Source organism: Meles meles, chromosome 20 (assembly GCF_922984935.1).
Source record: "Meles meles chromosome 20, mMelMel3.1 paternal haplotype, whole genome shotgun sequence".
Lineage (NCBI taxonomy): Eukaryota > Metazoa > Chordata > Mammalia > Carnivora > Mustelidae > Meles > Meles meles.
In genome coordinates this window covers 14,966,147-14,994,005 of record NC_060085.1, presented here as the reverse complement: position 1 = coordinate 14,994,005, position 27,859 = coordinate 14,966,147, and the positions used below count along the sequence as shown (strand labels likewise).

The window sequence follows — 27,859 nt, the reverse complement described above, 5'->3', positions numbered from 1 at the left end:
ACTCTCTTGGCACAAATCTTTAAAATATATAAACATTATATATAAACAAAGTGTCTTCATGGCATCAAAATCTAACTCCAGATCAGGATGGACACCGGTGGGAGGGGTGAGGCTGAGGAGGGCACCAGCCCAGCTCTGTGCAGGGCTGGAGCGGGGGGCGGGGGGGGGGGGGAGAGGCTGCTGAGGCATCTCAGCTGAGAGCCACCTTGGGGAGGCACACCAGGGCCAGGAGGACCTGGGGGCTCTTCCCTCTGCAGCTCAGCCTGCGGCTCAGAGAAGGGTGCCACCTAACCATTCCTTTGGTCTCACCTGCCTGGGGTGGTCCCCAGCCCCTGCTGCTTTCTCTCACCCCAGCGGGCCCTTGGGTCCCCACCCCATCTCCCTGAGAGGGGCCCCTGCCTCTCCTCCCTCTCCTGGGCACGGGGCAAGGCTGGCAGAGGAGGTGGGAAGCCCCCCAACAGAACAGCCATGGACCCCAGGGACGAGACTCAGGCCGGCCAGTGGACACATGCAAGGAAGGACAGAGAGAGCGGTCTTCACACCCGCAGGCCCAAGGCAAGAACAGAAATGGGACAGAACACGAGGGAGAAATGAAAGTCATGACTGGAAATGTGTGTGGGGCAAACATGCCCTCTCAGACCCTTTTGCACAGGGCGGCTGCCTATTGATCCCGTCACCCTCTGGTCACTCTCTGTTGGAACCAGCTCAGGCCAGTTAGGGTTTACTGTGACTAGAGCCAGGGGCAGCCTGATTGAAAAGCAAAGCCAAAAGAAATCAAGAAACTCCACAGGTCATTCAGAAATGGGTGTTTCTGCATCTGTGACACCCGGCAGACCCCAGGGAACATCTCCATGAGATCACTCCCTGGGGGTGCCCTGGGGTACCCTGACTGTCCACCCCCAGGCCACACAATGTCTCAGGGGCTCTCACTTTGGGAGGATCAAGGCTGCGGGTCGCCTCCATGCACTCTGTTTATGCAAATCAGACCACCTCGGGCTGCCCTGAGTCCTGGCCAAGTGCCCACTAAGTGGGGGAGCCAGGGACACATCAGATGCCACAGGCCCCCCACGCGCCACTGTACCTAGGGGCTGAGGGTTAGGGCCTGAGGCCTGGCCTCTGGTGGTGAGGCCTGTGGGACAGTGGTGGGAGCTTCCTGGCCCAGAGGAGATGACCTGGGTCCCCGCAGATGCCTCCAGGTTAAGGACTCAGACCCAAAGCCATGGCGATTCCACAAACCCTGCTGGCTGGAGGAGGCACGACCCTCCTGGGAACATTACAAACCGGGTGGGTGGGCAACAGAGGGGATGACCCACTCCTGGGGCCCTATTTGGGCCACAGAGTCCAGGACCCAAATAATGCTCTTGGGAGAAGCCTGTTCCTGATCAGGAGGCTCTGGTGACAGAGGAATCCTGTCATCTGCGAAGTAATGGCAAAGGAAAGACAGGTGGGCGGAGGAAGCGGGGTTGGCGGGGTAAGGGCTGTTTTTCTAGCCCCACCTCACCAGGGCCGGAGGCTGGGGCCTCTCTGTCCATCCTGGGGCTCCCTCCCCTCTGTGAGAACAGGGGCAGGCGGAGTCTGGCTCCAGGCCCGGTGGGCACTGGGTCTCTAGAACCAGGACCCTGTCCCAGGTCACAGCACCAGGAGGTGGCGCTGGTCACTCCCAGCTCGGGGCATTTAGGGCAGCCCCTCCCAGAAACAGGGCCGCCCCGCCTGGGCAGGAGGGCTGGGGAGAGCGCGAGAGGCCCCGCCCACCAGTCCCAACATTGCACTTCAAGGGCCGCTACCTTTGGGACCCCGACAAGGTCCCCCAGCTTGTTCTACAAGGTGCTCCGACGTCCCGGTTCCCAGGGTGGAACCGAACGCACCCTTACCCCACGGGCTCAGAAACAAGGGGTCGGTGGTCCGCCGCGCGTGGAAGCCCGGCTCCCTGGCGCGCGGGTCCCTAGCTCTGCAGGTGCCGCAGCAGGATCTGCATGAGGTCGAAGGTGGTGAAGCTGATGCCCACGGCGATGGGGCCCTTGAGCCAGTTCATGCTCAGGCCCTTGTAGAGGCCGCGCACGGCGCCCTCCTCCCGCACGATAGCCTGCAGCGTGCCCACGATGGAGGCGTGCGGGTGCCCCGTGACCCCAGCCGTCTGCATGCGCCGCCGCACCACGTCCAGCGGGTACGAGGCCGACTGCCCGATGAGGCCGGCGCAGGCCCCGAATATCATGCGCTCAAAGGGGTAGGGCTGCGGGCGGCCGCTGTACTCTGCGGGCGGGGACAGAGGGGCTGCACGTCATCTTGTGGGGGCCGCACCCTGGCGCTGGCGCTCACTGGGGCTCAGAGCTCATGATCCGACCCCCTGCTCCCCAGGGCCTTCCCGCCCCGGGCCCCCTCACCCTCTAGCCATTCCTTTTGAGAAGAAAACTTTTTAAGAAAGTCAGAAATGCACAAATAATCACTTAAGCAAGTCCTACTGCGCAGAGCAAGCTCACATCTGATCCCCCTTGTCCCCGCTGGCAGCCCTCCCCACGCCCCCAGCCTGCTCCGTGGGCACTGTCCGCAGGGGTACAGGGGTAGGCAGGGAGAGCAGCTGCCAGGACAGGACATGGGGGCAGGATGGAGTGGGGGGCAGCAACCAAACAACGGAGTTCTTTAAGAACGTGGGCTTATAAATTTAACAGGAGCAAGCCCCGTGCGACAGCGCTCCTCCACCACCCCACACTGGCCGAAGGTGAAGGACTCCACCAGCACCCAAGGCGGGTGAGTGCGCAGGGATGGGGCTAGGCAGAGGGGGGAGTGGAGTCAATGCCAAAACCTGGGGCTCGCACAGAACACGCAGGGAGGCACTCCGGGGTGATCACCTGTGATCACTGTCAGGCTGATCACTGACAACCTGGGAACAGGGGAGGCCGGCTCTGCTGCTTAAAGAGCCGAAGGGACAGAGCTTTGGATACTGCAGGATGGACTCAGGGGCGGCCTGGGGCCCTGCGGAGGGAGCAGAGCTGGGAGCGGGAACAGGGGGCCTTCGCTTCACCTGGAACGTTTGCTTTCTTTAACAAAAACCATCTTGGAACACTATTAACACCTGGTCGCCTGGGGTAGCCGGTCCAGGTGGCGGTATACTGTTCTCTGTACGCTTCTGCGCTTTCTGAATTCCTCAAAATTACCACCACCCAAGAGGCCTCATCCCCTTCCGGCTAGGTTGTACCCGGACGCTTTGGGCACAAGTGACCCTCACTGCTCTTGGTGACAGTCAGGACGTCACCAAGCTGGTCTTAAAACTCGGCAAGGAAGGCTGGGAGTCCAGCTGCCTCTGTGGTGGCCTGGTGTCAGTCCTGCTCTGATCCGGACCTTGGCCGGGAGCTTGTCCCTCCCAGGGCAGGGACCTCAGTGGCCCGCCTCTGAACAGCCTGAGTCTGAGTGGCTCCGGGGAGGCGTGGCCCACGCCGCAGCCCCTTACCTCTGTGCAGGCTCTTGAGCGTCTCATAGGTGAAGAAGCTGAGCCCGGCGTACGGAATGACCCCCAGCACGGTGGGCGTGAAGCCGTGGTAGAGGGTCCTCAGTCCCTCTTCGCGGGAGATGCGGATGAAGACGTGAAAGATGTTGCTGTACCTGCAGGACAGAGGGTCGGGGCGGGTGGTTCATGGGCACAGAGAGGGGCTGCTGGCCTCCGCTAATGCGCAGCGGGCCCGCCCCTCCCGGAGTCCCGGGGCCTGGATGTGGGTGCTTGCTTTCTTTTTTTTTTTTTTTTTTTTTTTTGGGTGCTTGCTTTCTTTAAGGAACACAACTGCACTGTGAAATCTTTGGCACTGGAGGGGGAAATGGGTGCCTCAGGCCATATCCCACCTTCACAGGCCAGATCACTGCAGGGAGCGGCCCTTGTCTTTTAACCGTGGCCATGTGTAACCTATCTGTGCTAATTCAAAATGAAGAGTTTGAGGGGAGCGGGGGGTGCCTGGGGGGTGCAGCTGGTTAAAGGTCCGACTCTTGGTTTCAGATCTGGTCATGATCTCGGGGTCATGGGATCAAGCCCCATGTCAGGCTCCACATTCATTGTGGAGTCTGCTTGGGATCTGTGCACCCCCCCTCTCTCTGCCCCTACCCCTACCCTACCCTCCCTCTAAAAATGGATGGATAAATCTTTTAAAGAAAGCAGACTTCGGATGCGATATAAGCAGAAGCTGAGCCCTGGGCGAAGGGAACAATTACTGCCTTTCTAGAGTGGCTGCAGGCAGCCCGCCCGGCCCGGGGAACTCACATTTCCTTTGGGGTCACGGCCATCCTGGCTCTGACCAGGTCCAGTGGGTAGGTCAGTGAAGCAGCTGTCGTTCCAGCCAGCGCACCCGCAAGGAGGCGGGGCCATGGGGGCAGGGCTCTGAAAGAGGGATAGGCGAGAAAGTGAGACCCCCTCAAGACTCGGGGTGCCCACAGGTCTCAGCCAGTGGGGAGAACCAAACAAAGGGCAGGGGCTGGCTTCCTCATGACCGAGTAGTGGGGTCCCTGGGGTGGATGTCATTTTGAGGTTCCCATGGCTGCTGTCCCTTCCCGACGGCTTGTGCGGATGAATGAATGAAGAGTTCCTTCCCTGCAGACACTGCGGGGCACAGCTGGGATCATGGGACCCGCGGGGACTTGGGTTCTCAGGGAGGGACTTCTGCCGTGGTGACCGTGCGGAAGGCAGGAGGGCAGCGTGATGGGACAGAGCTAAGAGGGTTCTGGAGGTGGGGGCAGCTGGGGGCAGGCACTCACTCCCCGTGGAAGCCATAGTAGTGGCCCAGGACCCGCTTGTACTCCTCATGGGCGCTGAACTGGATGGCGGCGTAGGGCACCACGCGCACCATGGTGGCCGAGTTCCCGCGCCACAGGCTGAAGAAGCCCTCGTTGAGGTAGGTGAAGTACAGCAGCCGGAAGGCCTCCTGGCGGGGAAGGGAAGGTCAGCACTCCCCGGTAAACACCCTCTTTTGTCCACCACTGAGACAGGGGCCCACGTTGGCAATCCCCTCCCCGCCACCTTACCTCCCCCACATTCTCTGGGCCCCCACATGGGGACCCGTCTCTCCCTACTGCCCTGACCCCTGACCAAGGAGTAAAGTGAGCCAGGCAGCCCCACAGAGAGGGTGTGTGGTCGGTCGGTCTGGTAGTCTAGCTTTGAAAGATACGCTTTTTCTTTCCCCAAGAAGGTAATGCCTCCTCTGTTTAAAAATGTATCAAACGGGGGGGCACCTGAGTGGCTCAGTCGGTTAAGCTTCTGCCTTCGGCTCAGGTCATGATCCCGGGGTCATGGGATCGAGCCCTGCATCGGGCTCTCTGCTCGGTGGGAAGCCTGCTTCCCCCTCTCTCTCTGCCTGCCTCCCCTTCTCTCTCTGCCTGCTTGTGATCTCTGTCTGTCAAATAAATAAATAAAATAAAAAAAAATGTATCAAACAGGGGGCACCTGGGTGGCTCAGTTGGTTAAGCATTTGCCTTCGGCTCGGGTCATGATCTCGGGGTCCCGGGACCAAGCCCCACATCCGGCTCCCTGCTTCTCCCTGTCCCTCCCCCTCTCCCAGCTCTTGCATTTGTACTTGCTCTCTCGCTAATAAATTTTTTTTTAAAAAAAGAATAAATTGTAAACTCCAAGTCCTCTCCCCACCGCCCCAAGGACAGGGGGGTCTCCTGTTAGTTGCCAGAATGGGCTACATCTGGACAGAGCTTGGGGTGCCAGGACAGGTGGCCCCCGGCAGCTCGGGGAACTGGCTTATGGAGGAACCAGATGGAAAAAAACACTCTGTAAAGCCTCTCCCTCCACCGCCGGGCCCATGCCTCCCCCACCTCCTGCCAGCCTAGCAGGGAACACGGTGATGGCCCCAGAGCCAGGAGTTGGTGACCTAGTGGCTCACCTTGGCAGAAAATCTCTTTGAAGACACTGGAAAAAAAACCAAAAACATAACAGAGACCATTAGCTGTGAAGGGCAAAGCTGGGTCTGTGGGACCCCCAATGCACGGGGAGTGAGAAATACCCCTGTGGATGCTTCCCCGCCAGGGGCCAAGGGCCGGGGCTTGCCCAAGCAGGGTCACTCTCCTCCAGGGAACCGCTGCACCTGCTGCGCCCTGCACCACCACCCCCTGCCCAGCCCACCTCCCCACCCCCCAACCCCACATGCTGACTTATCCCCAGGCAGGGGAACTAAGCTGCCACCTCACTCCTGGGAAAAGTGAGGGTCTCTGCAGACGCCTGTGCCTCTTGGGGTTGACACTCAGCACCCTGCACCCGGCTGGACCCCAAGTCAACCAAACCCCTTCGGGAAAGGCCTCCTCGCTGCCAGCTGTGCAGAGCGACGGAGGGCCTTGGGCCTCTCAGAACAAGGCCCCGGTGTGCTCTCTGCCCAGAGCTGGCCCTTTCTTCTCCGGGTACGGGCATGGCGCCCCTGACCAGCCTCTCCCACCCTCGATGGCTTGCACCTTGCTCCCTGATGCCACCTGGTGCCCTGCTGGCAGGGGCCTGAGCCACTGCGGCCACAAGGGATTGTGGTCCCGCAGCCTCCCTCTCCGCATTCCGGGAGCATCTGTGGAGTGTCTGCCGTGTTCCCAGGACACCCTCGCACACCCATCCGTGCGGACGTGTGTGCACACCGATGCGACCGGCGTTAAACCCAGCTCCCTGCGGGCACAATGCTGTGCCTTCGCTCCAGGTAACAACGCTGCCGACGCAAGGGATGCTGGGTGCCCAGCTGAATGCCCTTCCTCATGCCAGCTTGCGCCTTTGGGAGGCTGACATGAACGTCCTGTTTTGCGGATGAGGAAACCAAGGCATGGGGAGGCTAAGGGACCAGCTCATGCAAGTGGGGATGGCCTGGCTTGAATCTGCAGTCCCTTCCTCCCCAACAGCGGAGGGCCAGGGGTCCCAGCTTATGCCTACCCTCCTGTAGGCACCAGTCACTGTCTGTGGGACAGAAAGGCCTCATCTTCAGGGGATCCTATGGCTGCTTAACCCAGTGAAGGTCATCTGAACCGGGCCTCCCCAAAAGATATGTCTGCGCCCTTGAGCCCAGTACAAGTGAAGGCGACTTTATTTGGAAACGGGGTCTTTGCAGATATAATTTTATTAAGATGAGGTCATATTGGAGTGGAATGAGCCCTAAATCCAATGACAAGTATCCTTGGAGAGGACACCGACACGGGGCGGGGGGGAGCAGAGACTGGGGTGCTGCGACCACAAGCCAGGGATGCCTGGAGCCCAGGGCGCTGGAAGAGGCAAGGAGGGCTCCTCCCCTGGAGTCCACAAAAGGAACTGACCCGCTGGCACCCCGATTTCAGACTTCTGGCCTCTGGAACGGAAGCTGCTTGGTTTGTGGTACTTTGTGATGGCAGCCCTAGAATGCTAACGGAGTTTCTAAGTGGATTTTAAAGAGGCATTTTTAAAGCCCATTTGTAAGTGCAGTTTGGGAGCTGTGGGGCGGGGGGGGGGGGGGGCTGCCAGGAAGCCTCTCTGGCACACACGACAGACGCACAGGAAGCATTTACCTTGGAAGATGATTTTGGTTCGGTCCAGGGGAGCTACAGCCGTTTTTGCAAGAGCACCAGCCAGGGCCCCAGACAGGAGGGAGCTGAGAACTTGCCTGTGATCACTCTGCAAGAAAACACACACACACAGTCTGTCATGAGGGAGGGAGGGATGGATAGGGGTCGGCTCTGCTAGGCACCTCCCCCAGCAGGAGCATCTTCCTTCTGTCCCCAGTCAAGGGCTGTAAAAGGCACAGCTGTCCAGGCTTCACAGTCCTGCTGGGCCCGGGGCACAGTGGGGCAGAGGGAAGGCTGTCGTGAGTCCAACAGCCACAGAATCTGGGTGGGACATAGTAAAAAGCTTCCAGGGGACAGGGACCATCAGCATGAGAGGTGACCCACTGGTAGGGCTGTCCCATGAGTTTCCAACTTCTCAGAGACAGCCTACAGTTAAGATTGACCCCAAACAGAAGGGTCACCCCACCCCAAGTGGAGACTCGGGCTGTGCCTACCGCCTGTGTGTGCTGGACAAGGGCCCCTATGGTCCGGGGATCAGGTTGGTGTTGGGCAAGTAGACCCCGTGTCCATGTGACCCCTTTCCACAACGTTCCATCAGGCCCGCAGTGGTCAGCCAAGGCGAGGGTGATGGTGATGGTGACCGGTTAGGCCAGCCTCAGAGCCAGCACCTTCCCGAGTCTTCTCGAAGCTCCCCGTGAGGAGTCACACAAGAAGTCCCCTCATCAGCTTGCAGTCTCCGTCCCCCCAGCTAACCTGGCCACAGAGCTCTTGCCAAGCAATCATGAGGAGCACTGGGGACCGGAGGGGCTCCCGTCTTCCCTGGCTCTGCAGTGAGGAAGGACGGTGAGGGGCAGGCCAGTCAGTGATCCCAGGACTCCCTGGAGTCTGACAGGAAGCAGGTGCCCCGAGGGGCTGTGAGACACGTGTGTGTATCTGTGTGGGGTAGGGATGTGTACAACATCCCACTGTCCCTGGGGCTGCCAATCCACAGGGAGAGCCAGACATGAACTAAAGCTTTAGACAAACGTGCAGGGTGCCTGGGTGGCTCATGCAGTTAGGTGCTCAACTCTTGATTGCGGTTCAGGTTGTGATCTCAGGGTCCTGAGATCAAGCCCCGCATTGGGCTCCGATCGGTACAGAGTCTGTTTGTCCCTCTCCCTCTGATCTTCCTGCTCAAGCTCACTCTCTCTCTCTAATAAATAAATAAATAAAATTAAATAAAAATGTGTGGAGTCACCAGTCTAGGGGGGGCTTAGGGTCCCAGGAGAACATGGGGTGGGGGTAGGGGGCTGAGGTGCAGCTAACCGGGATGTGTGTGCGAGACTGTATTAGAGGGGGAGGAATGGAACACCCAGGGGCCTTGGTGAGAAGAAGCTGGGGGTCCCAGGGGACCACAAGAAAGGCAGGGTGGTTGACACAGGGAAAGGGAGGGGGCACAGGGAGGAGGAGATGAAAGGCGGGTGGGGGCTAGACTCCACGGTGCCTGTGGGCTCAGCAAGCAGGCTGGTGTTTACCGGAAGAGAAATGGAGATGCACGGAGTAGGCAGACACTTTAACTGGAACCAGAGGGGAGGCAGCGCCTGCAGAAGCTCAAGTTGAAAAGACGGGGGGCAAGACCAGGGCACAGATAAGGGGCATGTGGGGGGTACAGCCGGCAGCCTGGGTCTGAGTGGGCATGATGGGGTCCAGGGCCACTCCCCAGGTTTGCTTGGCTCAGTGGGTGGATCGGGGTAAAGGGCTGGGCTCCAAGTCTGTCTACACACCTGGCCTGAACCTGGGCTCTGTTCTGATTGCCTACAGTGACCAGTGCCTCTCTGATCCCCCTTTCCTCACCTATGACACACCGACGTGCTGTCTGCTGGCCAGGTCTGGGTGCTCCCTGGGGCCGTGACACCCTGCGACCCGGCCCTGTCCCTGGAGGGCTTCAGCATCTTTCTCTTAATGTCCCCAGGACTTCCCCTCCCTAAAGAAGCAACTTCCCACGGCACTGTTTTCCCTTCTAAGTTTCTGAGGTGGAGCTTCACCGCAGGGTTCTACCTCCTCCTTGCTGATAGAAGCCTGTCACTGGGGGACCCCTGCGTTTTCTGGATCACACAGCAAGGTTCTGGAGGTCTGGCTATCTACACCCACTTTGTGAATTGTGGATGTCAGGCATTAGAAGGTTCAGTGGTATTCCTTGCACCAGCTCCGAGGCCCAGCCGGCCCCCAATCTCCTCTAGGAGTCAAGGTGAGCACCGTTCACATCGTGAGCCGTTCTTTGTGAGCTAAGAGCTTATCCGTGGTTGGTCCGTGTGCCCTGCTGCTACTAGAGGCAGAGCCGAGGTGCCCCTTCCGTGGCCTTCACCAGGCAGCTGCCTGGGCCACCTGTGGTGCTCACAGTCATGTGCCTGGCACGTGCATCCTTAAACCCTCATTCGGGATGTGGCGCTCCGGGAATGTGCTGTGAGCCCAACCCCTGTGCTCAGCAGAGGGGGCCACCGCCGCCTTTGGCCAATGCTCCCGGTGACTCTTAAGTGACCAGGGCCGGTTGATTCTTTGAAGAGCTCAGCCCAGGCATCTCGGAATGGCCAGGCTCCGTACCCGCCCTCAGGGGAGAACCCGCAAGTGAAGAATGAGCCAGACAGCCCAGCAGAGAGAAAGTGAGCAAGCCCCAGATAGGAGCCAGGTGGGCTGTGAACGCCCCACGGCTCCCTTCACCAAAGACGTGGGACTTGAGAGAGTAAGCTCCCCCCATCAGTCTGGCCGCGAGAACCAGACTGACCACGGCTATGCCAGCCAGCGCAGAGCAAAACCAGTCCCGGCAGTGTCCTGGTGCATGAAGGAAGCCGGGCCTATGGCCAGGCACATCCGCTTGGTGGGCTTCAGCTGGCCTGCCAGGGGCTGGGGACTTCGCTACACCAGCAGGAACAGATGTGTCTGCTCTGGGGTTTGGCCTTGGTCCCCCACACCATGCCCAGCATGGCAACACCAGCCCCACACACTGACCCTGCAAACCAGTCCTCCTGCCCACCCGCTGCTTCCCAGGACAATCTAGAATCTGGGGAAAGCTGGGCATGGGGCGGAGGATGACCCTGCTGCGGCCGTGGGTCCCACGGACTTTGAGAATGGCCCGTGGGCGCCAGAGCCGGGTTTCTGCGTGGGGCTGGGTCAGCCTGTGCTCCGGGCCTCTTTGATGAACAAGGACAGGGCTGCTCCCACTTCTTTCAAAGGGAATATCCTTTTTCTTCAAGTGAAGGGTGGACTCAGAGATGAACCTCAGAGAGGAGAGTTGGAGCTGGGAGCACACCCTGCGTGCGAGCATCTGCCCCCGCAGCGGGCCCTGCTCGTGACTCATCCTCTCATGCTCCTGGTCGCAAATCCCAGCAAGGAGAGGAGTTCAAGGACACCTTCTGGCATCCTAGCCAAAATCTGGGCGAGGTTCTGGCATCATACCAAGTGGCTGGGCAGACTGGATCCATATCACAAACGGGACTTGAAATGGAACAGAAGGTGGCCAACCTGCACCCCACTCCACCCACGGTCTCCCAACACCACAGCTTGGCTCAGAGTGCGTGTGTGCGCGTGGGGGGGGGGTGTGATTTGCCATGGCGTGCAGGAACAAGGAAGAGGGACCTCAGGAAGACGCCCATCAGGGAGGCAGGGTACTTGCCTTGGAACTGACGGGTGAGGGCAGGATGGCCTCGGCATCCTCACGCACACGCGCCGTACTCTCCTTCACACCATTACCCATTCCAGGCCAGCTCTGGGCGGCAGGAGACTTGGTCCTGGGACAGAAGGGGCAGGGTGAGACCTGGTGAGAGGAAGGCCACCCAGACCTGCCTCAGGCCTGTGACTCATCCCTGAGTCACCTGAAGCCAGAAACTGCCCCAGCACAGGGCTCGTCCCAGCCTGGCTTCCGTCCCTGCGATCCTGCCACCCAACCCCCGCCCCTGGAGCAGGTCGCTTAATCATTGAGAAGCGCCCTCCTCGGGTCAGCTCTCTGATCTGATCATCACAAGCCTCTGAGCTTTTTTTTTTTTTTTTTAATCTAGCACCACCCTGGCAGATGGGCTCAGAGACGTGAAGCCACCCTGGCAAGGTCAGCGGGAGGAAGAGGTGGTCCCACCTGTCTAGACCTGAGCGCCCACTGGGCTTTCGTCAGCTTGGACCTGAGTATCTCTCTACAGAAACATTTAGGAAATTCCTTTTTCCTACTGTAAGTTTGCCTGATCTTTCTGGCCAAGCTTAGAGTAAAGGGTCCTCATACTTGAGGATTTGTCCCTGGAAACCTCCATTTAACCTCGAGGGGGAAGTACCTGCAAAGCTCGGCAAACCACAGGGAGAGGAAGAGACTGAAAAATGGATGAAGGACGGGTGTCACCAAGATGCCAGCCTTGCACTGGTGTTTCTGGGGTCTCGGTTCCTGTGCTTTAAGATTATCCAAAAAATCAAGGCGCTTTCCTGTAAAATGCTGCAAATGACGCAGACATCCCGATAGTGGGCTGTGAAGGCCTCTCCTGCCTTCCAGGTCCTCTCAGGGACCCTATATCAATGCCGGGGTCGGGGGTGGGTGGGGAGAAGGTCCTAGAAAGCACAAATGGGATTCCCCTCCACTTGTCCTCTGCTGCTGATTCCTACCTAAAATGGGCCCTGGCTCCAGGAGGAATGGCTGCTTGGAAGACAGGGCAGGAATGATCCCAGAGCACCCTGAGCTGCCAGGGAGGAACCAAACCCATGCAGGTGTGACAACGGGAGAGGGAGGGGAAGGAAAGAGCGGCCGGTGGCCAAAGCTGGAACACCCTGAGCAACAGGTACTGGATTACAGCCCGAGGGACAAAATAAATAATCTCAAACCCACAGTTAGAAGTAAATGATTAGGGGCACCTGGCTGGCTCAGTGGTGGAGCGTGCGACTCTTGAGCTCAGGGTTATGGGTTCGAGCCCCATGCTGGGTATGGAGATTACTTAAAAATAAAATCTTAAAAAAGAAAGAAAGAAAGAAAAGGATGATTGAATACATAAATACATAAGAACAGACAATCTCCCAGGCAGAAGAATCCCAAATAATTTGTGTAGCTGCTCTGCTCTGGAGGAAAGGGGTGTGTGTGACTTCCCACCCCTTGGGTGTGGGCTGTATGTGGTGACTTCCTTCCAAGGAGTACAGCACCCACAGGGGGAAGAGAGTAAGTTTACAGCAGAGACATCTGACAGAGGCCACCTCGGCCCGGTGATCAAGGTCAATAGCCACCAAGAGTCAGGCTGACGGCATGTGCCATGGATATGGTGTGACGAGGAGGACACTTCAACTGTGTGGTCATCCTACAAAACACCTGACCAGTTCTCCTCAAAGCGGTCAAGGTCATTGAAAACAAGAAAGTCTGAGAAACTGTCTCAGCCCAGAAGAGCCCAAGGAGACATGACGACGAGATGCAGGTGGGATTTGGGGACAAGTAAAGGACATCAGGGAAAACCGAGGCAGTCTGAGTGAACCAGAGCCTTTAATAATTAATATCACCTGTCAGTATCTGCTCATTAGTTGTGACAGATGTGCCAAAGGAAAGTAAGATGTCATGAGTAGGGGGAGTTAGGTGTGTGGGAAGTTGGGGAGCTGGTACCTTTGCCAATTTTTATATAAATCCCAAACTGTTCACAACCCCACAGGGAGACCCTAGGCCCTAGGGAACGTCTCAAGCCAGCTGCTGGGGTCTCCGCTTGTGGGGGGGCGGCACGGAGACCGCATCACCCCGACCCGTGGTGCGGACAGCTGTCGTCCGAGGCCATGGACCCCAGGGGACGGTGCCCACATCTGGGCATGCAGATGGACAGTGCAGCCTTTCTCAACGGTGTGTCGGGGATGTGGGCACGTTACTGTGGACACAGTCTATGAAAGTGCCTTCCTGAGAAAGGATCCAGCCCTTTGGTCCCCACCTCAAGTAGCCCTGCTCTGTGGCCTCACCCTCCCTCCAACTCCAGCTCCAAGCCACCCAGGCCACAACAGCTGGTTAGAAGCCGGCAGGGCGGGGGGTGGCTCCTCACTGGGCAGGCCGTGCGGGCTCAGAGGGGGCTGCCTGTCGAGCCTGCTGGACCTTTCTTCCCTCAGGTGCCTGGCTCCGGGACCTGCTTTGGAAACTCAATGCAGACCACTCATGAAGGGGCCTTGGTGGGGTGGCTGTGGACAGAACAGTGTCCCTACACACAGTCGTGCTGACCTACGAGACTGTGTCACTGCAGGTGGCAGCGCGCCGGAAGCAAGTCACGGGAGCACCCCCAGAGACATGTCCACCCGCGACTCGTGACTGGATCCAAAGGGATTGGGTAAAAGGTCTCTGCAGATGTAATTAAGGAAGGGATCTCGAAGGGAGATCATCCCAGATCATCCCCTCACCTGCGTGATCTGGTCAGACAGAAGGGGAGACACAGACGGGAAGGCCATGCGACTGGGGGCAGAGACCGGGGTGATGTGGCCACAAGCCGGGCACACCCGGGAGTCTCCAGAACTGGGAGAGACAAGATCCTGCCCTGGGGCCTTCAGAGACTGTGCCGCCACCACGCACCTGTTTCGAACTTTGAACCTCCAGAATGATGAGAATGAAATTGTGTTGTCTCATGCCTCCAGTCTGTAGCGACTTGTTACGGCCGCCACAGGACACTAAGACTGAGGGCCCTTTTTAGGGAAGGGGGGAGTGTCCCGGCCCCCCCCCCCAGCAGAGCGGGCAGTCTCAGACTGCCCACTGCTCCCTAGGGTTCAGCACCTCCTGGCAGCTCTCCAAGGCTCACAGGGTGGAAAGGAGATCCTTGCCCTGGGGAAGCGAAGGGGGAAAGATCTCAAGAGTTTGTCCCTTGGGCCAAAGGCTAATTTCTCTAAGAAATAAAGAGTTCTTTGCTCTTTCAAGTCAGTAAAAAAAAAAAAAAAAAACAGAAAAACCAACCCAAGACCAAAAAAAAAAGGCAAAGAAGCAGCCAGGTCACCAGGAAACAACTTTAAAATATGATAAAAACAAAAACCAAAAAACCATCAGGCGCCCGACTGTGCTCACAGAACTCCACGTGAAGGCAGTTTGCAAGTACAGAGCCAGGAACGCAACGGGCATGAGATGGGGGTGGGCATGGAGGGAGGCTGGGGGGGGGGCACTTCTCTGCGGCAGGGGGGCGTGGGGATCTGGCAAACGCCTTGGAATGTGTGCTCCCCAATACATGAGCATGAGGACTCGGGGCCACTACAGTGAGTAGGCAAGCGCCAGTGAAGGCCTGGAAGGGAAGCGACACAAAGGGAGGGGACGGAGGGAATGTGTGATTCACATCCCCACGAGGGAAGGCCACCCAGCCTGTCTGTCACTCATGAGCAGAACCCATCTTGACGAAGTGATCAAGGTCAACACCACCGGTGACAGGACCCACAGGGCTGACAGACAGCTCGCCTCCCCCATGTGGTGCCCCAGGAAGGACACCCCGTGGCGTCAGCGGGATTCCTCCCAAAGGATCATGAGGAAGCAGCGGACAGAGCACACGGAGGGGACGCTCAGTGACACCCGACCGAGCAGTTCTCAGCCCAAGTCCAAAGTTTGTGGACAATGAGGGAGGCACCAAGGAGCCGTCACGGTTCCGGGAGAGGAGGCAGATAGTGTGACGGTGGTGGGGTGGGGGGCCCTGGACCGGAAGGAGCCCTTTAGGGGGAGCACTGAGGAGGCCCTCGGCCAGGCTGGAGGGGAAGCTCCCACGTGGCGTTGCTGCCTATTTTCTGCCACCTGACTGTGCCCAGTACGGCGCTAACCAACACTGGGGGTGGCGGGGTGGAGCGTCTACTGGAACTCTTAGCATTTCTGCTACTTTTCTGTCACCCTAAAATAAAGGCTAAAGAAAAAAATGCCCTATGAAAACCATGAGCTTCTGGATGTGCCAGAGGTTTCAGAGAAACACACTTCAGATGCCTGTGGCTGTTGAGGGGCTGGGGGGCTGATCTGGCTCCTCCTTGTCCACTTGGGGCCTCCGAGCCACGGGCTTAGTGTGTTGGGCTGGGGAAGGGCGCTGGCAGCCACGGGAGCCCCGTGCAAGGGACTGGGGCTCCCAGTTTGTGGGGAGACCAGGACCCTTCTTGGCGGGGAGAGCCTGACCTTGGTCTCTCTTGGGAGCGGGGTGCTGGAGGTCACAGCTGCGGGGCCTCAGGCTGAGGCCTTCACCCAGGGCCCATCTGTGGCTCTGCACGTGGCCTGAGAACAGGGTGAAGGCAGACGCTACGCACGACGACACGATGGTGGTTTTAGGAACTCCCCCTGCTCCCGTGCTCTTTAATCTGACCAGCCTTCGCCACCGATAGGGGTGCTGCTTTACCAATGGGGAAACTAAGGCAGCATGAGTCCCCCGCTGGAGACAACTATGGTGGTAACCGCTGCCACCATCAATTAGGGGTGTCGTGGTCACTGGTTTCTCTCTCCACCTTGCTGATGAGACACGGAAAAACTTGGGTCAGACCAAGGGCATAGAAAAATCCAACCCTGATGCCGGATTCCAAAGTCATGGCCATATCCTTCTCCTTGGAGCCCTTACCCCTGGACAGCCCCAGGACCTGAACGGTTCTCCTAGAGAACCATGTGCCCCTTAAGACTTTGCTTAACCTGATGGAACAGCAGGGTAGGGAGAGCGGGGTGAAGGTCCGGCTTCCCTCAAGCGTCCCCTGAGGACAACTTGTACCCAGACCTCAGACAACCTGTTCCCAGAAGTGTCGTGCACCTAAATGGACAGCATGGGTTCCTGGGCTGCAAGCCAAGGGGCCCAAGGCTCTGTCCCTGGGATGGGAGCCTGGAAGAGGCAGACAAGGGCTGGCGAGGCCACCCGCAGGGACAGACAAGGTGGGGCACTGGGTAAGCAGCTCCTGCTGTGGGCTGGCACCTGGCAGAAGGAAGGAATGGGAAGAGGTCCCTGAGGGACCAAGGCCCAAGAACTTCCAGTCTTGAACTTGGAAGGTAGCCCTGGTCTGCTGGCTCCCACAAGCCCAGAAGAAGCTCGCAGAAATCATGTCTGGGAGTTGATACCCTGGGCCCTGCATGATTCGAAAAACCTAATATCCTGAACACAAGCTAAGTGCATGAGGCACCCGGCAGGCTGGGCGTTTGAAACACATTCTGAAACACGAACATCTGAAAACACGGACCGAAGGTCTGACTGGGAGGAACCCCGGCTGTCCTACCTTCCGGACGTGGGGCCTCACGGGAAACACTGCCCAGGGATTCCGAGGCTCTGGTTTCCTGGCAGCGGAAAGTGACCCATGGTGGCATCCGATAAAACAGAAAAAGCAGCAGCAGGGCCTCTTGAGACCCTCCAGTGCCATGGCCTGAAGAGCCAAGAAGGGCGACCACGAAGGGAGCCTGGCCCGAGGTGCTGGTCGTGAAGGGGGCCCGGGCTGGCCTGGTTGGCGAGACTATTACAACTCCCGTTCCAACACGACTGTCCACACAACTCCGGGCTTTGTTCCGTCTGGCCAATTAGTCCCCCAGCTGCCCTCTTCTGCCCCAGAATCCCACTCCCTCACGCCCCGAGCTTATCTGTCTGAGGTGTTTTCTCGCCATGAGCCTGCGGTTGTGTGGTCTTGGGAGGACCTCGGCGGTGAGGAGAGCTGAGCCCCCCTCATGACATTATACCTGAGAGCACAGACTTAATCCCGGTGAGGCCGACTTGGACCTCTTGGTCAAGGTGGGGTCTGCAGCCATCTGTCCCCCTGCTGAATGACCCTGTTCCAGACTCTTCTCTTTGGAACCAGCGCCCCATGGGGAGTGGGGGAAGTTAAGCTCCCCTCCTGGAGAGGGAGAATCGACATCCGTGACTAGGAGTTCTTACACCAGACTGTGCTCTCTTCTCCCCAACTGACCGACTTCCTCAGTCATTTATTCAGATCACAGTGACCTTGTGGACGGTTACTTAGGCTCTGTTACTGATCTGCTGTTCCAATGCTCGCCCCAGGCCGAGATGCCTTCTGCCCACTGGAGGCGGAGGGGCAGGTTTGGGGTGGGGGTGGGGGCAGGAGGGCAGTGGGAGGACGGACACCGAGCAGATAACAAGCGGTAGTCCAGAGGATCCCAGCAGCTGCAGGAGCTGGACCAGGCTGCTAGAAGACAGGTGTGAATGTGTGCCTGCAGGCCCTGAGCCTGATTCAGCAGACGCAGAGGTGAGGCTGCGCGGTGCAGGGACCAGGGCAAGCTCCTGCCTGAGGCCCAGCTCCGCTGCTCATCACCCTGGTCCTCATTGCTCCCATGTCATCCCTCTACCCCACTGGCTCACCGTGCTCCTCCGGCTTGCGGGACACCTCCCCCTGCAGCCTTCTGCAGGGCAGTCTGGGTTACCCGGTGGCCGGACAGGGGGCACCGAAGGGAATTCACTCCTCTGCTCCCAGTAAGAGGAGCCCGGACAAGTTGGAATGGTTACTGCTGGGCAGGCCAGGGTTTGGCCAGGCTGGGAGCCTGTGAGTGGGAGCTGAAGTTTCTAGAATCCTGTCCTGACACTCGGGGGGATGGTCCTAGAAAGGGGAGACTTGAAGACCGGCATGCTCTGGTCCAATACTGACACCCCTCTGGGGTTGAATCCAATGAACCATGTGCCTGCTGAGTGCACACCCTGGGGAGACGGCACCACAGTGGGCAGGGGAGATGGCATGGGGAGGGTGGGCAGATGGCCCACAGGGATGTTGCTGAGTGGGGCTCTGTGGCAAGAGAGATGCCGGGCAGGGTGTGTCCTGGGGTCTGGGAAGGCTTCCTGAGGAATGTGCAGGATGGGAGTGCTGGAAGGAGCTCCCCGGGTGGCCGCAGCAGTGAGAAAGGGGACGCCCCAAGCCTGGAGGCAGCTCAGGCTGAGTGCACGCGGGCCATCGAAGGCTCTGCTCGTGGGAGAACGCCAAACACCCCCGCCCCACAGCACCCCCGCTGGCGCTTCCACCTCTGGACCGCAGCCAGGATGACTGCCACACGCCTCCCCCAGCACCTCTCTCAGAGCTGGCGACCCTGAGCCTGCATCTGGGGACTCGGAACGCCGGCACGCTAGTACAGCGTGTCTCACGGGGATGCGAGCACCTTCTGTGAACACAATCACACGCCTCCGGAGCCACATGACAGAGAAGGACGAGCTGCTGTCACACACGACGACAGGGACAAACCTCGGACATAACAGTGGAGAGCGAGAAGCCAGCGCGAAAGACTGAGCACTGACTGAGTCTAAGTACAATCCAAACACAGGCACACAATGTGGTCTGTCCGAACAGTGGCATGTCACTGAGCTGTAAAGCGGAAGGACCTTCTGACACGTGCCACACTGCAGATGAACCTTGAAGACATCGTGCGAGGTGAAATGAATGAGTCACAGAAGGACAAACATTTAATTCCACTTATAGGTCTCTGGAGTCCTCCCATGCATAGAGACAGAAACTAGGGCGGTGGGTATCAGGGCTGAGGGAGGGGAGCGGGGAGTCAGGGTTTAACGGGCACCGAGTTTCAGTCTGGGAAGACGGAAAAGCTCTGGAGAGGGATGGCGGTGACAGGTGCACGCGAAGGAGGACGCGCTGTCGACGAACTGCACACAAAGCAAAGCCGATGACCGCACGTTTTACATTATGTGTACTAGGTCGCGATCTGGAAAGATCCAACACAGACAGTGAAGCATCAGCGGTGATAACGATCCGACTGGGGTTGGCTGTGGGAGGCGGGACAGGGAAGGGTCGGCGAGGAGCCAGCTGGGGGCTTGCAATGCTCTGCACCTCGATCCGGTTCCACATGGGAACACACGTGGAAAATGCCTTGAGCTGTACACAGGAGTTACTCACTTTACTGTACGAAACTTAAAACAAGTTTAAACATTAAAAAAAACCCCAAGCTGCGCAGCCTCTCCCAGACCAACTGACGTGAGCCCGAGTACTGTGTTCTCAACTCCCAGGGGACGCTAATGGCACCAGAGGGACGACATGCACTGCTCACTCTTGCTCACCTTCCTCCTCACCTGCAAAGAACACCTGCTGATGATTTTGGCCATGACCAAAAGCCCAGAGATGTCTAAGCTCCTAGAAGGCAAGTCACATGTGCAGGGGGTTATCTGGCCCCTTTTGGAGACAGCACAGCGGGCAGCCACCCACTTCGCCTCTGTCACCTTGGAGAAGGGAAGGCTGACCCTTCCCTTGACTCCAGGGTGACCGAGGTGACCCTCAGTTTGGAGCACCAGACCCAAAGACCGGGAATGTTGAGGGAGCTGCTGGGTCAGAAGTCCCCTTTCTCTCAGGAGGGAAAGCAAAGCAGGCAGGCCCTGAAGGCAGCTGACACAGAGCCAAGCTCAGGGAGGGAGGGGGATGGATGTCTGCCGAGCTGGGCTGTCCTGAGGCCCGGTGGTGCCAGAAGAACCCGGGAGCTATCAAAGAACATGGAAGGTGCCAGAACCCACAAAGTTCCCCTTCCAGTTCAGCCAGCTTGAGATGGGTTTCTGTCCCCAGCACCTCCTAGAGCCCTGACCTGTGTTTCCCATACACTCTCCCAGCCCTGTGCTGCGTGTCCAACCGTGGACAACGGCCCCAGTGGTCCCGGCCCCCATGTGTTCTCTGGAACACACGGGGTACCCATGAACTGGGTTCAGGTGCCAGAGTCTTCCCCAGCAGCGGGGTTAAGAACCAGGGGTCAAGTGCAATGGGGCCACCTCCGCCCCACATGCCACGGGCAGGCAGCAGCCACAGACCAGCCCCAGTGAACAAGAATTCATTTTTTCACATCATTTCTGTTCAGGCAATCTTACCACCCATCAAAACGCACAGCAAAGCAGGATGGGGGTGGGGGGGCAATTCCACAAGCGAACATACCGAATGGCATGGTCTCGGAAACAGGAACCAGGGCTCTGGGATCTTAAGCAGCCCAGTCTGTGAGCGCCGCCCCCACCCCCCGCGGCTCCACGTGTGCCTCCATCCTGATACAGGCGCACGCACATGCGTGTGCCTGACTCCCTCAGCTCCCTGGCCAGGGCCACCATTCCTGTTGGTGAGTGCGTGGTGCTCCACTCCAGGCGACAAAGAAAATGTCTGCGCAAACAGGGGGGCAGCTTCGCAGCTGATGGAGTTTATAAGCCGTCACAGAATGGATCCTGTAATCTTTCAGTAAACGGAAGCCAATTAACATCCTCTCTGGCTGTTGATAAAGGCTGTTTTCTTTTCCAGTTAATGGGCATTAACTTCTGCCGTTAAGAGAGCGGTAGCATCTTACATAATGGCTGTTCCCTGGTAACCCAGCCCTGACCAGCTGTTGCCCGCCTCTCCCTGCTGCATTCCCTTCTACTCGGGTCTTCCAGACAAACTGGCCTCTGCAAGACACAGAACATCCCACTGTCAATCACTGTCCTGGGTCCTTTCAACACAGGGCTGCTGACACCTGTTACCAACTGCACTTGAATGACCTACAACAAACCAAGCTACTCAACCCTACTCATGCTCCTCTCATAAGAGGGTACACCTGTGGAAAGCCCTCATCCCCAAAAAAGTCTTGTGTTTTCGCTGCAGGGAGCCTAGCACAGTGCTTGTTATCTACTCAATTATTTGCTGGTTGAAGTCATTAATTTTTTGGACATACCAAGTTTTGCTTTGGCTGTACTCTCCCCATCCTGTGCCTGGAAAACTCCTCCGCAGCCTGCAAAGCCCTTCCTAAATGTCCTGGCCTCACCTCCCGGAACTTAGTTGCTCTGCCCTATACTGAGCACTCTGTGGTTCCCTGTGGCACGAGACGGGGCCGCTTTCCACTGGCTTCCCCAGCTGGACTGGGGATTCTGTGGGAGGCAATGGCCTGGGCTGTGTTCAGGGTCCTTGCTTAGCAAGCAGTCAGAGGCACATACCTGCCAACAGGGGCTTCTGCTATCTGTCATCCGGCCCCTCGGGCACCCTTCACAGGGCAGCAGAAATGCCTCTTCTATCTTGTCCACGTCCTTCCCCAAGTAGGAGCATATAGGCTCCCAGCCACACCACGCTGGTGGGGTCCAGTGTGTGACCTTGGGCATGTTACTAAACCTCCCTAGGCCTCTGTTTCCATCCGTTACTCTATTCCCGGAGTAGCGCTGGTCAGCTGGGTCATGGGTGTGGGTATCATTCCGCCTTATATTAAGGAGTCAGACGGAGCTGGGATGGAGCCCATCGCACACCACCCGGTCCTACTGAGCGGGCCTCCCCGGTTCCTAGATCTCACCATTCAGCCTGCATCCCCCATGCCGGGGTCCCTGAAAGAGCTAAGCATCAGTCCCTGGTGTCCAGCATCGTCCCACCCCTGCTTTCTCCAGGTTCATCTCCCCAAAGCATTAAACAGAAGCTGGCCGGCGGGGCCCTGCTGACCACCACATGACAACGGTTTAGGAAGCACGTGTTCCAGCCAAGCACTCTGCCAATGTCAGCGCCCCTGTCCCGCACAATGGGCGGCGCCGTCTCCCACTCTGACATTCAGAGCTAGCTGACACTTGGCTTTGACCTGTGAGCTCCAAGCCAAAGGGGCTGCTGCTCACAGCCCCCAAACCTATCCCTTCTTCAAGGCCTGGCTCCTACATGCCCCCTTGCCAGCCCAAGGCTAGACCAGCCTAAGGCCTGACCAGTAATGGGTCCTGTCTGCCTGTCCAGTCTGCTGGAAGCCAGGCCTGCCAGCCTCGTCCCTCCCGTCCTTCAGCTACAGGATCTTCCTCTAGCTCTGAGCTGCTACTCCAGGGAGTTCTAGGAACACCTGTCCCAGAATCTCCAGGACACTTGTGTGGTATTCCTGAGCTCCTCCTCAGGCTTAATTTGGGGTCTGCTTGGTGAGGCCTGGGAACCTGCCCTTTAGGGCAAGGACACATACTGCAGACTGGATGGGACTTGGGTCAGCATGGCTAATTAGCACTGAATGGAAACATGTATGTTCTCTTTTTCCACTCATCCCATGGCAAAGGCACATGACCTAGGGATGGAATAACGGTGATGACATCCGTCGGGAGCACTTCATGGGCACATTTCATCAAGGCAGGCTTGCAACTGGTCACAAGGTGTTGCCTCCTGCCCCGGTCCTGGTCCCCTGTGCTGGGGAAGCACGGGCTGCTAAAGGCTCTGAGCTCAGGTATGGTGACTGTGCCTTGTTGGCAGTGGCCTCAAGTTGAGTCCCCTGCTGTGCCTGTTATGAGCTCCATGGACCAGGTCCCTCAATCTCCTCTCACACTCTTTGCCTTGTGTCCCCAAATACCTAGGCTCTCTTGTTCCCTTTGCTTGCAATGCAATGGTTAGCCATCTAGCTAACTCCTTGCTGGCTTTCAGATCTCTGAGAATCTTCTGCTCCCTGAGTTAGCATCCCAATTCTCTGCTAGAACTCATCAATTACAGAGCCCCGGTCACTTGGTGAGAACGGATCCACATCTCCATCCCCTACCCTTCTGAGACCCAGTGTTTCTGCCTTCTCTGCATCTGTCCCTGTCTCACATGTATTTACAGACTGTAGAACAATGGTGTGTGGTCAGGCTTCAAGTTCGTCCCATTCCTGGAGCTCAGGCTCCAGGCACTGTGGTGGCGTTTCGGCCGTCTTAAAGACGCCCATGTCGGGGCACCTGGGTGGCTCAGTGGGTTAAGCCACTGCCTTCGGCTCAGGTCATGATCTCAGGGTCCTGGGATCTCAGGCCCCACATCGGGTTCTCCACTCAGCGGGGAGACTGCTTCCCCATCTCTCTCTGCCTGCCTCTCTGTCTACTTGTGATCTCTCTCTGTCAAATAAACAAATAAAATCTAAAAAAAAAAAAGACGCCCATGTCTAACAGCAGCAGAAATCATGAGTGCCACCGGTGACTTGCCAAAGGGACAGGGGTCTGGATTCGGGCTGACCCGCGTCCATCTTGGCTCCTGTTATATTCTCCCCTTGGTGACTCTTCTGTAGACTGGGATGATCTAGGACCAAGTTCACAGTCCAGTAAACACAGGCTGAGGGCAGGAAAAGAGCAAAACATACATGCAACACGTTCACTTATCTGCATCCTTGCCAGCTCTGGGCAGATGCCTCCACCTTCCAGCAAGAAGGCAGAGTGAGTGAGGGGTTGCCCACTTCAACTGCCCAGCCCTGTTTTGCCTGAAACAGCAGAGGCAGCTAGACAAGCACTTCTTTGAATAACATCCTGGCAGAAATTCTGGCTTTGCAGCTGGAGGGGTTAAATGGTGTCCCCCCAAGTTCATGGCCATCCAGAATCTCAGAAAGTCACCATATTTGGAAATAGGGTCTCTGCAGGTGAAATGAGTTAAGGATATTGAGATGAGATCATACTGAATTTATGGCGGGCCCTAAATCCCACGATGGGTGTCCTTGTAAGAAGGAAAACACCAAGGAAAGAGCGGTGTGTGAAGATGGGGACAGAGACTGGGTTGACGTGGCTGTAAGCCAAAGCCCCGAGGACTGCCAACAGCCACCAAGCCAGGAGAGGGGCCTGGTGACATTCTCCCTCAGGTCCCCTGGGAGGAAGCGACCCTGCAGTCTTAGTCTGTTGGGGCGGGTGACAGGAGACCATAGCCTGGGTGGCTTCCAGATAATATGTCTCACAGTTCTGGAGGCTGGGACGTCCATGATCAAGGTGCCAGCAGACTGCGTGTCTAGTGAGAACCTTCTCCCTAGTCCACAGATGGCTTCTTGCTGTGTCTCACGGAGCAAAGGGGCAGGGGCCCGCTCGTAAGGGCTCTGATCCCATTCAGCAGGGCTCCACCCTCCTGACCTAATCCTCCTCAAGGCCCCACCTCCTAAAGCCTTCACGTTTGGATTAGCTTTCAATGCAGGAATTTCAGGGAGACAACCATCCATCTCTAGCACCTGGCAACACCTTGATTTTGGCCTTCTGACCTTCACAACTATGGCGGAATGACTCCCTCTTGTCTGAAGCCACCCAGTTTGTGGTAATCTGTTACAACAGCCCCAGGACGCTGACATGACAGGAGTCTAAGGCCAATGCTCCTGGCACTGGCTAGTGCCCTGCCCATGGCCCTGAGGTCATTCCTCCCCTCCCTGGATCTCTCAGGCTGCCCTATTGACACAGCTCTGATAGAAAACCTGGCTTCTGCTGACCTTTGTTGAGACCCTAGAACCCAAGCACTCATCTGCAGCAAAAGGTACTCAGGGAAGAAAACAAACGTTGACAAGCATATTTTAAAAATAGCGCAGGGACCGGGGAGGTGCCGCCGGGGGCCATGTTCTACCTCCTCAGCTGAGTGTCAGCTCTGTTGTCCTTCACACTCTCTTTTCACACGCACATCTTCACACTCTCTTTTCACACGCACATTACTGACTTGCTATTAAGAAATATTAAGAAATATTTCGCACTCCAAATAGAAAATATAACGAATTTTTAAAAGAGCTGGTTGGCAAAACCCAATCAAGCTAATAGTTCTGATCATCTCAGCATTCCTCTAGTGTCTAATTGCCAAAACAGAAGAACAGAAACAGGATGACAGGTGGGAAAAGGCCTGGCCTCAGTCTGATGATGCCCTCCACCTGGCACCAACAGCGGGAAACGGTTGACAACTTCCCCCAAAAGATTTAACATCTGACTTATCTCAATCTCATCTGGCAGTCAAGTTCTCCTGCTGGATCCAACGGCAAAAACAAAAACTTAGTAACCGCCAACATCTTAAATCTCCCCTCCCAGGACTGTGGCCAATGCCCAGGTCTGTCTCTTGCAAGTAACGGACTCCCACCCTCACCCAACCCCACCCCCGGCCAAACCGAAGGTTTCCTCCAGAGCTCCACAGAGGAGGAACTCAAATATTCCTTGGATTGAACTTTGGTCCAACTGGGGAAGAGGAATAGAGATATAATGTTTAATCACCACTGTACGGGCCAGAACGCCCAAGAGATGGACAGAAAGCCCAGAAGTGGCGTTCAAAAGGATCTCTCCGGCTGCGCTTTACCTATCAGACTGGAGAAACCAGAACACTTGATAGTTAACTGTTCTGGCTGCTGGGAGAGGAAACAAGAAATCCAGTTTTACAGCCAAGAGAAAACTGAGGGCAGCACAAAGTCTCTGGAGGAACATTCACCATTTCAATGGACATGGCCTTTGGCCTGGCCTCTCCTAGGAAGCTCCCTGAAGACCAGGAGGTTTCAGAAGCATCTGGGCTGGAACCCACACACGATCATCGCATATCTGCTCATGCCTGGGTCCATCAATTCATTTCAGCGCAGCTTGTAGAAGAAAATATGAGTGACAACTTCAACAGTCATGGGCAAGCGACTGGCTATGAAACGGGCACACCCATTTGGTAAGAATCTCAGGTAAATCTATCAGGGGTTTAAAAGAGGTGGGGGATATACAAGCCATAGATTATCTCTGGTAGGAAACAGGGCAAGTTAACAATGGATGCTTCCAGAAGGGTACAGGGTGCAGACAAACCCGCCTGGTTTTCACTATATGTCCTTTTGTATTTTTTTACCCGTATTAATCAATTACTTTGTCCAAGTTTATATATTTGCATACGTACATATATAACATGTACATCTGTAGTATATAAAATGTGTGTATATGCAATATAAACACGCATGTATATGTCTACATATACACACACATGCACATACATAAACACACACATTTTAAATGACACTTTTGGAATGTGGACAGAAAAGCCCCTTGGCTTCGGTTTCTGAAGGTGAAGGTGACACGACCCTCTGGCACATTCTGGCACCATCTTTGCCAGGAGAGACAGAGGGGGTGAGGCACTATACAGACTTCACAGGAAACCACACCATGTTATGACTTTGCCACAACAAAGCTACTGTCTCCTTCTATGCTGCACACTTGCAAATCATACTCCAGGGAACTTACACAGTTCCAGAAAGATCATTACTCGCAGCAGCTCATCAGTTTTACAGTTTGGCTCAGAGTGGTTATAGCATTAGCTCTCCTCACTCTGAAGAGCATTTCCCTACTCTCTAGGTTTATCGGCTTTAAGAGCCCAAGGATTTCTTGAGGGTCAGCAAGGGGCTTCGGTCTGCAAGAGCTGGGGTCAGAGGCCGGAAGCCTGTAACGCCCTCCCAGGCGAACCAGCCGCTGGAGGCAGCTAAGGTGTTGAAGTCCTGCTCCTGCACTGTCCCCACCCCCACCCAGCCCGGGACACTGAGACACGTGCTACAGCAACGATCAGGGGCCGCCCCTTCCAGCTCAGTCTTTCTGGACTCAAAAGTCATGACTCCTGAGGAACAGCTGCAGAGAAGGTGGGGGTCCCCTCCCCTACCAACCCCTCAGAGAAAAGCACAAAAGATGGGCAAAAATGGGGAAAGTCTACAAAGAAGGGTCAGCAAAGCTCAGGGAGGGATGGGCTCTGCCTCCCCAATTCAAGTCTCTTTATGTTTGTTGCTGATAAAATGGAGATAATTCTGGGTTTGCCTGGCCAAAGGGATTATTGTAAGCCTGGAAATCACTTTACAGACTGTCAGAAAAGAAAAGATAACATCTGGGTGGGCTCTTCTTTTGGGTGGGGGAGGGTGATAGCCTGAGATTACTAGGCTTGGGTGAATGCTGGGGGACCTGGGTGTGTGTGTGGGGGGGAGTTGCGGTTCAAGGATTACAGAGAGGGGCACAAATACAGGTGCACATGTAAGAAAGTACAGGTGGGCACATAGACTGGGCTGTGTGATGGAGAAGGCCTGGAAAGGGGGCAGGTGGAGGGATGGGGGAGATTACCTGAAGGCCCTGACCCAAGTGGCTACAGGAAGGAAGGAAGCAAGAGAGGGGCACAGACCTGGACGTGAGTAAAAGCAATGAGGGGATATGAACTGGCCCAGGTGTGAGTGGAGGGCCACGAGTTGGGCACCACAGACTCAGGCATAAGTGGAGGGGGTGTAAGCCCAGTGGAAGAGGTGGGGGCTGGGTGTGGAGGTTTCATCAAGAGGAAGGATTTTAGGTGATCTGGGGGGTATCCATGAGGACGGGGGCGGTGGCAGGTGTGTGAGGGAGAATATCGGTGGGGACACGGACTCAAGTGCGTGTGGGTGTGAAGATCCAACTGTGCCAAGCCCCTGTGCCACGACCCCAGAGGCGTGGGGGATGTCAGCGAGGTGGACAGTCTCAGGTGTATGGGGGGGGGGTGTCAACAAGAAAGGACATGGTGTCAGGTGTGCGCGGACTGACCGTGAGGGTTCAGATCCGGCTGGGAGGGCCCCCAAAGAGCACCAGACGCGGGGTGTGTGTGGGGCGGGGGGCTTTAACCTCTTCCTATCCCTGCGACGCTGCTGTCACGCCCTGTTTCGCTCGCTCCCGCCCCCGCCCCCAGACCAACTACAGGACCGTGCCTCGCCCTGGCTCGGCCCGAGGGGCGCGGGCCCCCGGACGCCTGCGTCACCCCGCGCCCTCTGCTCCCCCTCACCGGCTGGGACGCGTCGCCTTCACCACCACCGCCGCCGCCGCCGCCACCGCCG

At 57.1% G+C, this 27,859-nt stretch overlaps 1 protein-coding gene across 1 annotated transcript; it reads right to left on the bottom strand.

Annotated features, from left to right (window-relative positions):
• Nucleotides 1-3: 3 nt before the first annotated feature.
• SLC25A42 (solute carrier family 25 member 42) lies at nucleotides 4-27,859 on the bottom strand. The gene is made up of 8 exons (XM_045991654.1): nucleotides 27,808-27,859; nucleotides 11,135-11,249; nucleotides 7,489-7,594; nucleotides 5,865-5,890; nucleotides 4,735-4,901; nucleotides 4,244-4,360; nucleotides 3,446-3,597; nucleotides 4-2,250 (listed from the first exon to the last, which is right to left on the bottom strand). Exons 2-8 carry the CDS (start codon nucleotides 11,213-11,215, stop codon nucleotides 1,943-1,945), a joined length of 957 nt encoding a protein of 318 aa, XP_045847610.1. The 5' UTR covers nucleotides 11,216-11,249; nucleotides 27,808-27,859; the 3' UTR covers nucleotides 4-1,942.

Coding starts and splice junctions, on each gene's coding strand:
- SLC25A42 (XM_045991654.1), bottom strand. CDS start 11,215: ATGGGTAATGGTGTGAAGGAGAGTACGGCGCGTGTGCGTGAGGATGCC. Junction 5,891..7,488: donor AACCAAAATCATCTTCCAAG/GTAAATGCTTCC, acceptor TTTTTTTTCCAG/TGTCTTCAAAGAGATTTTCT. Junction 4,902..5,864: donor CAAAGAGATTTTCTGCCAAG/GTGAGCCACTAG, acceptor CTTCCCCGCCAG/GAGGCCTTCCGGCTGCTGTA.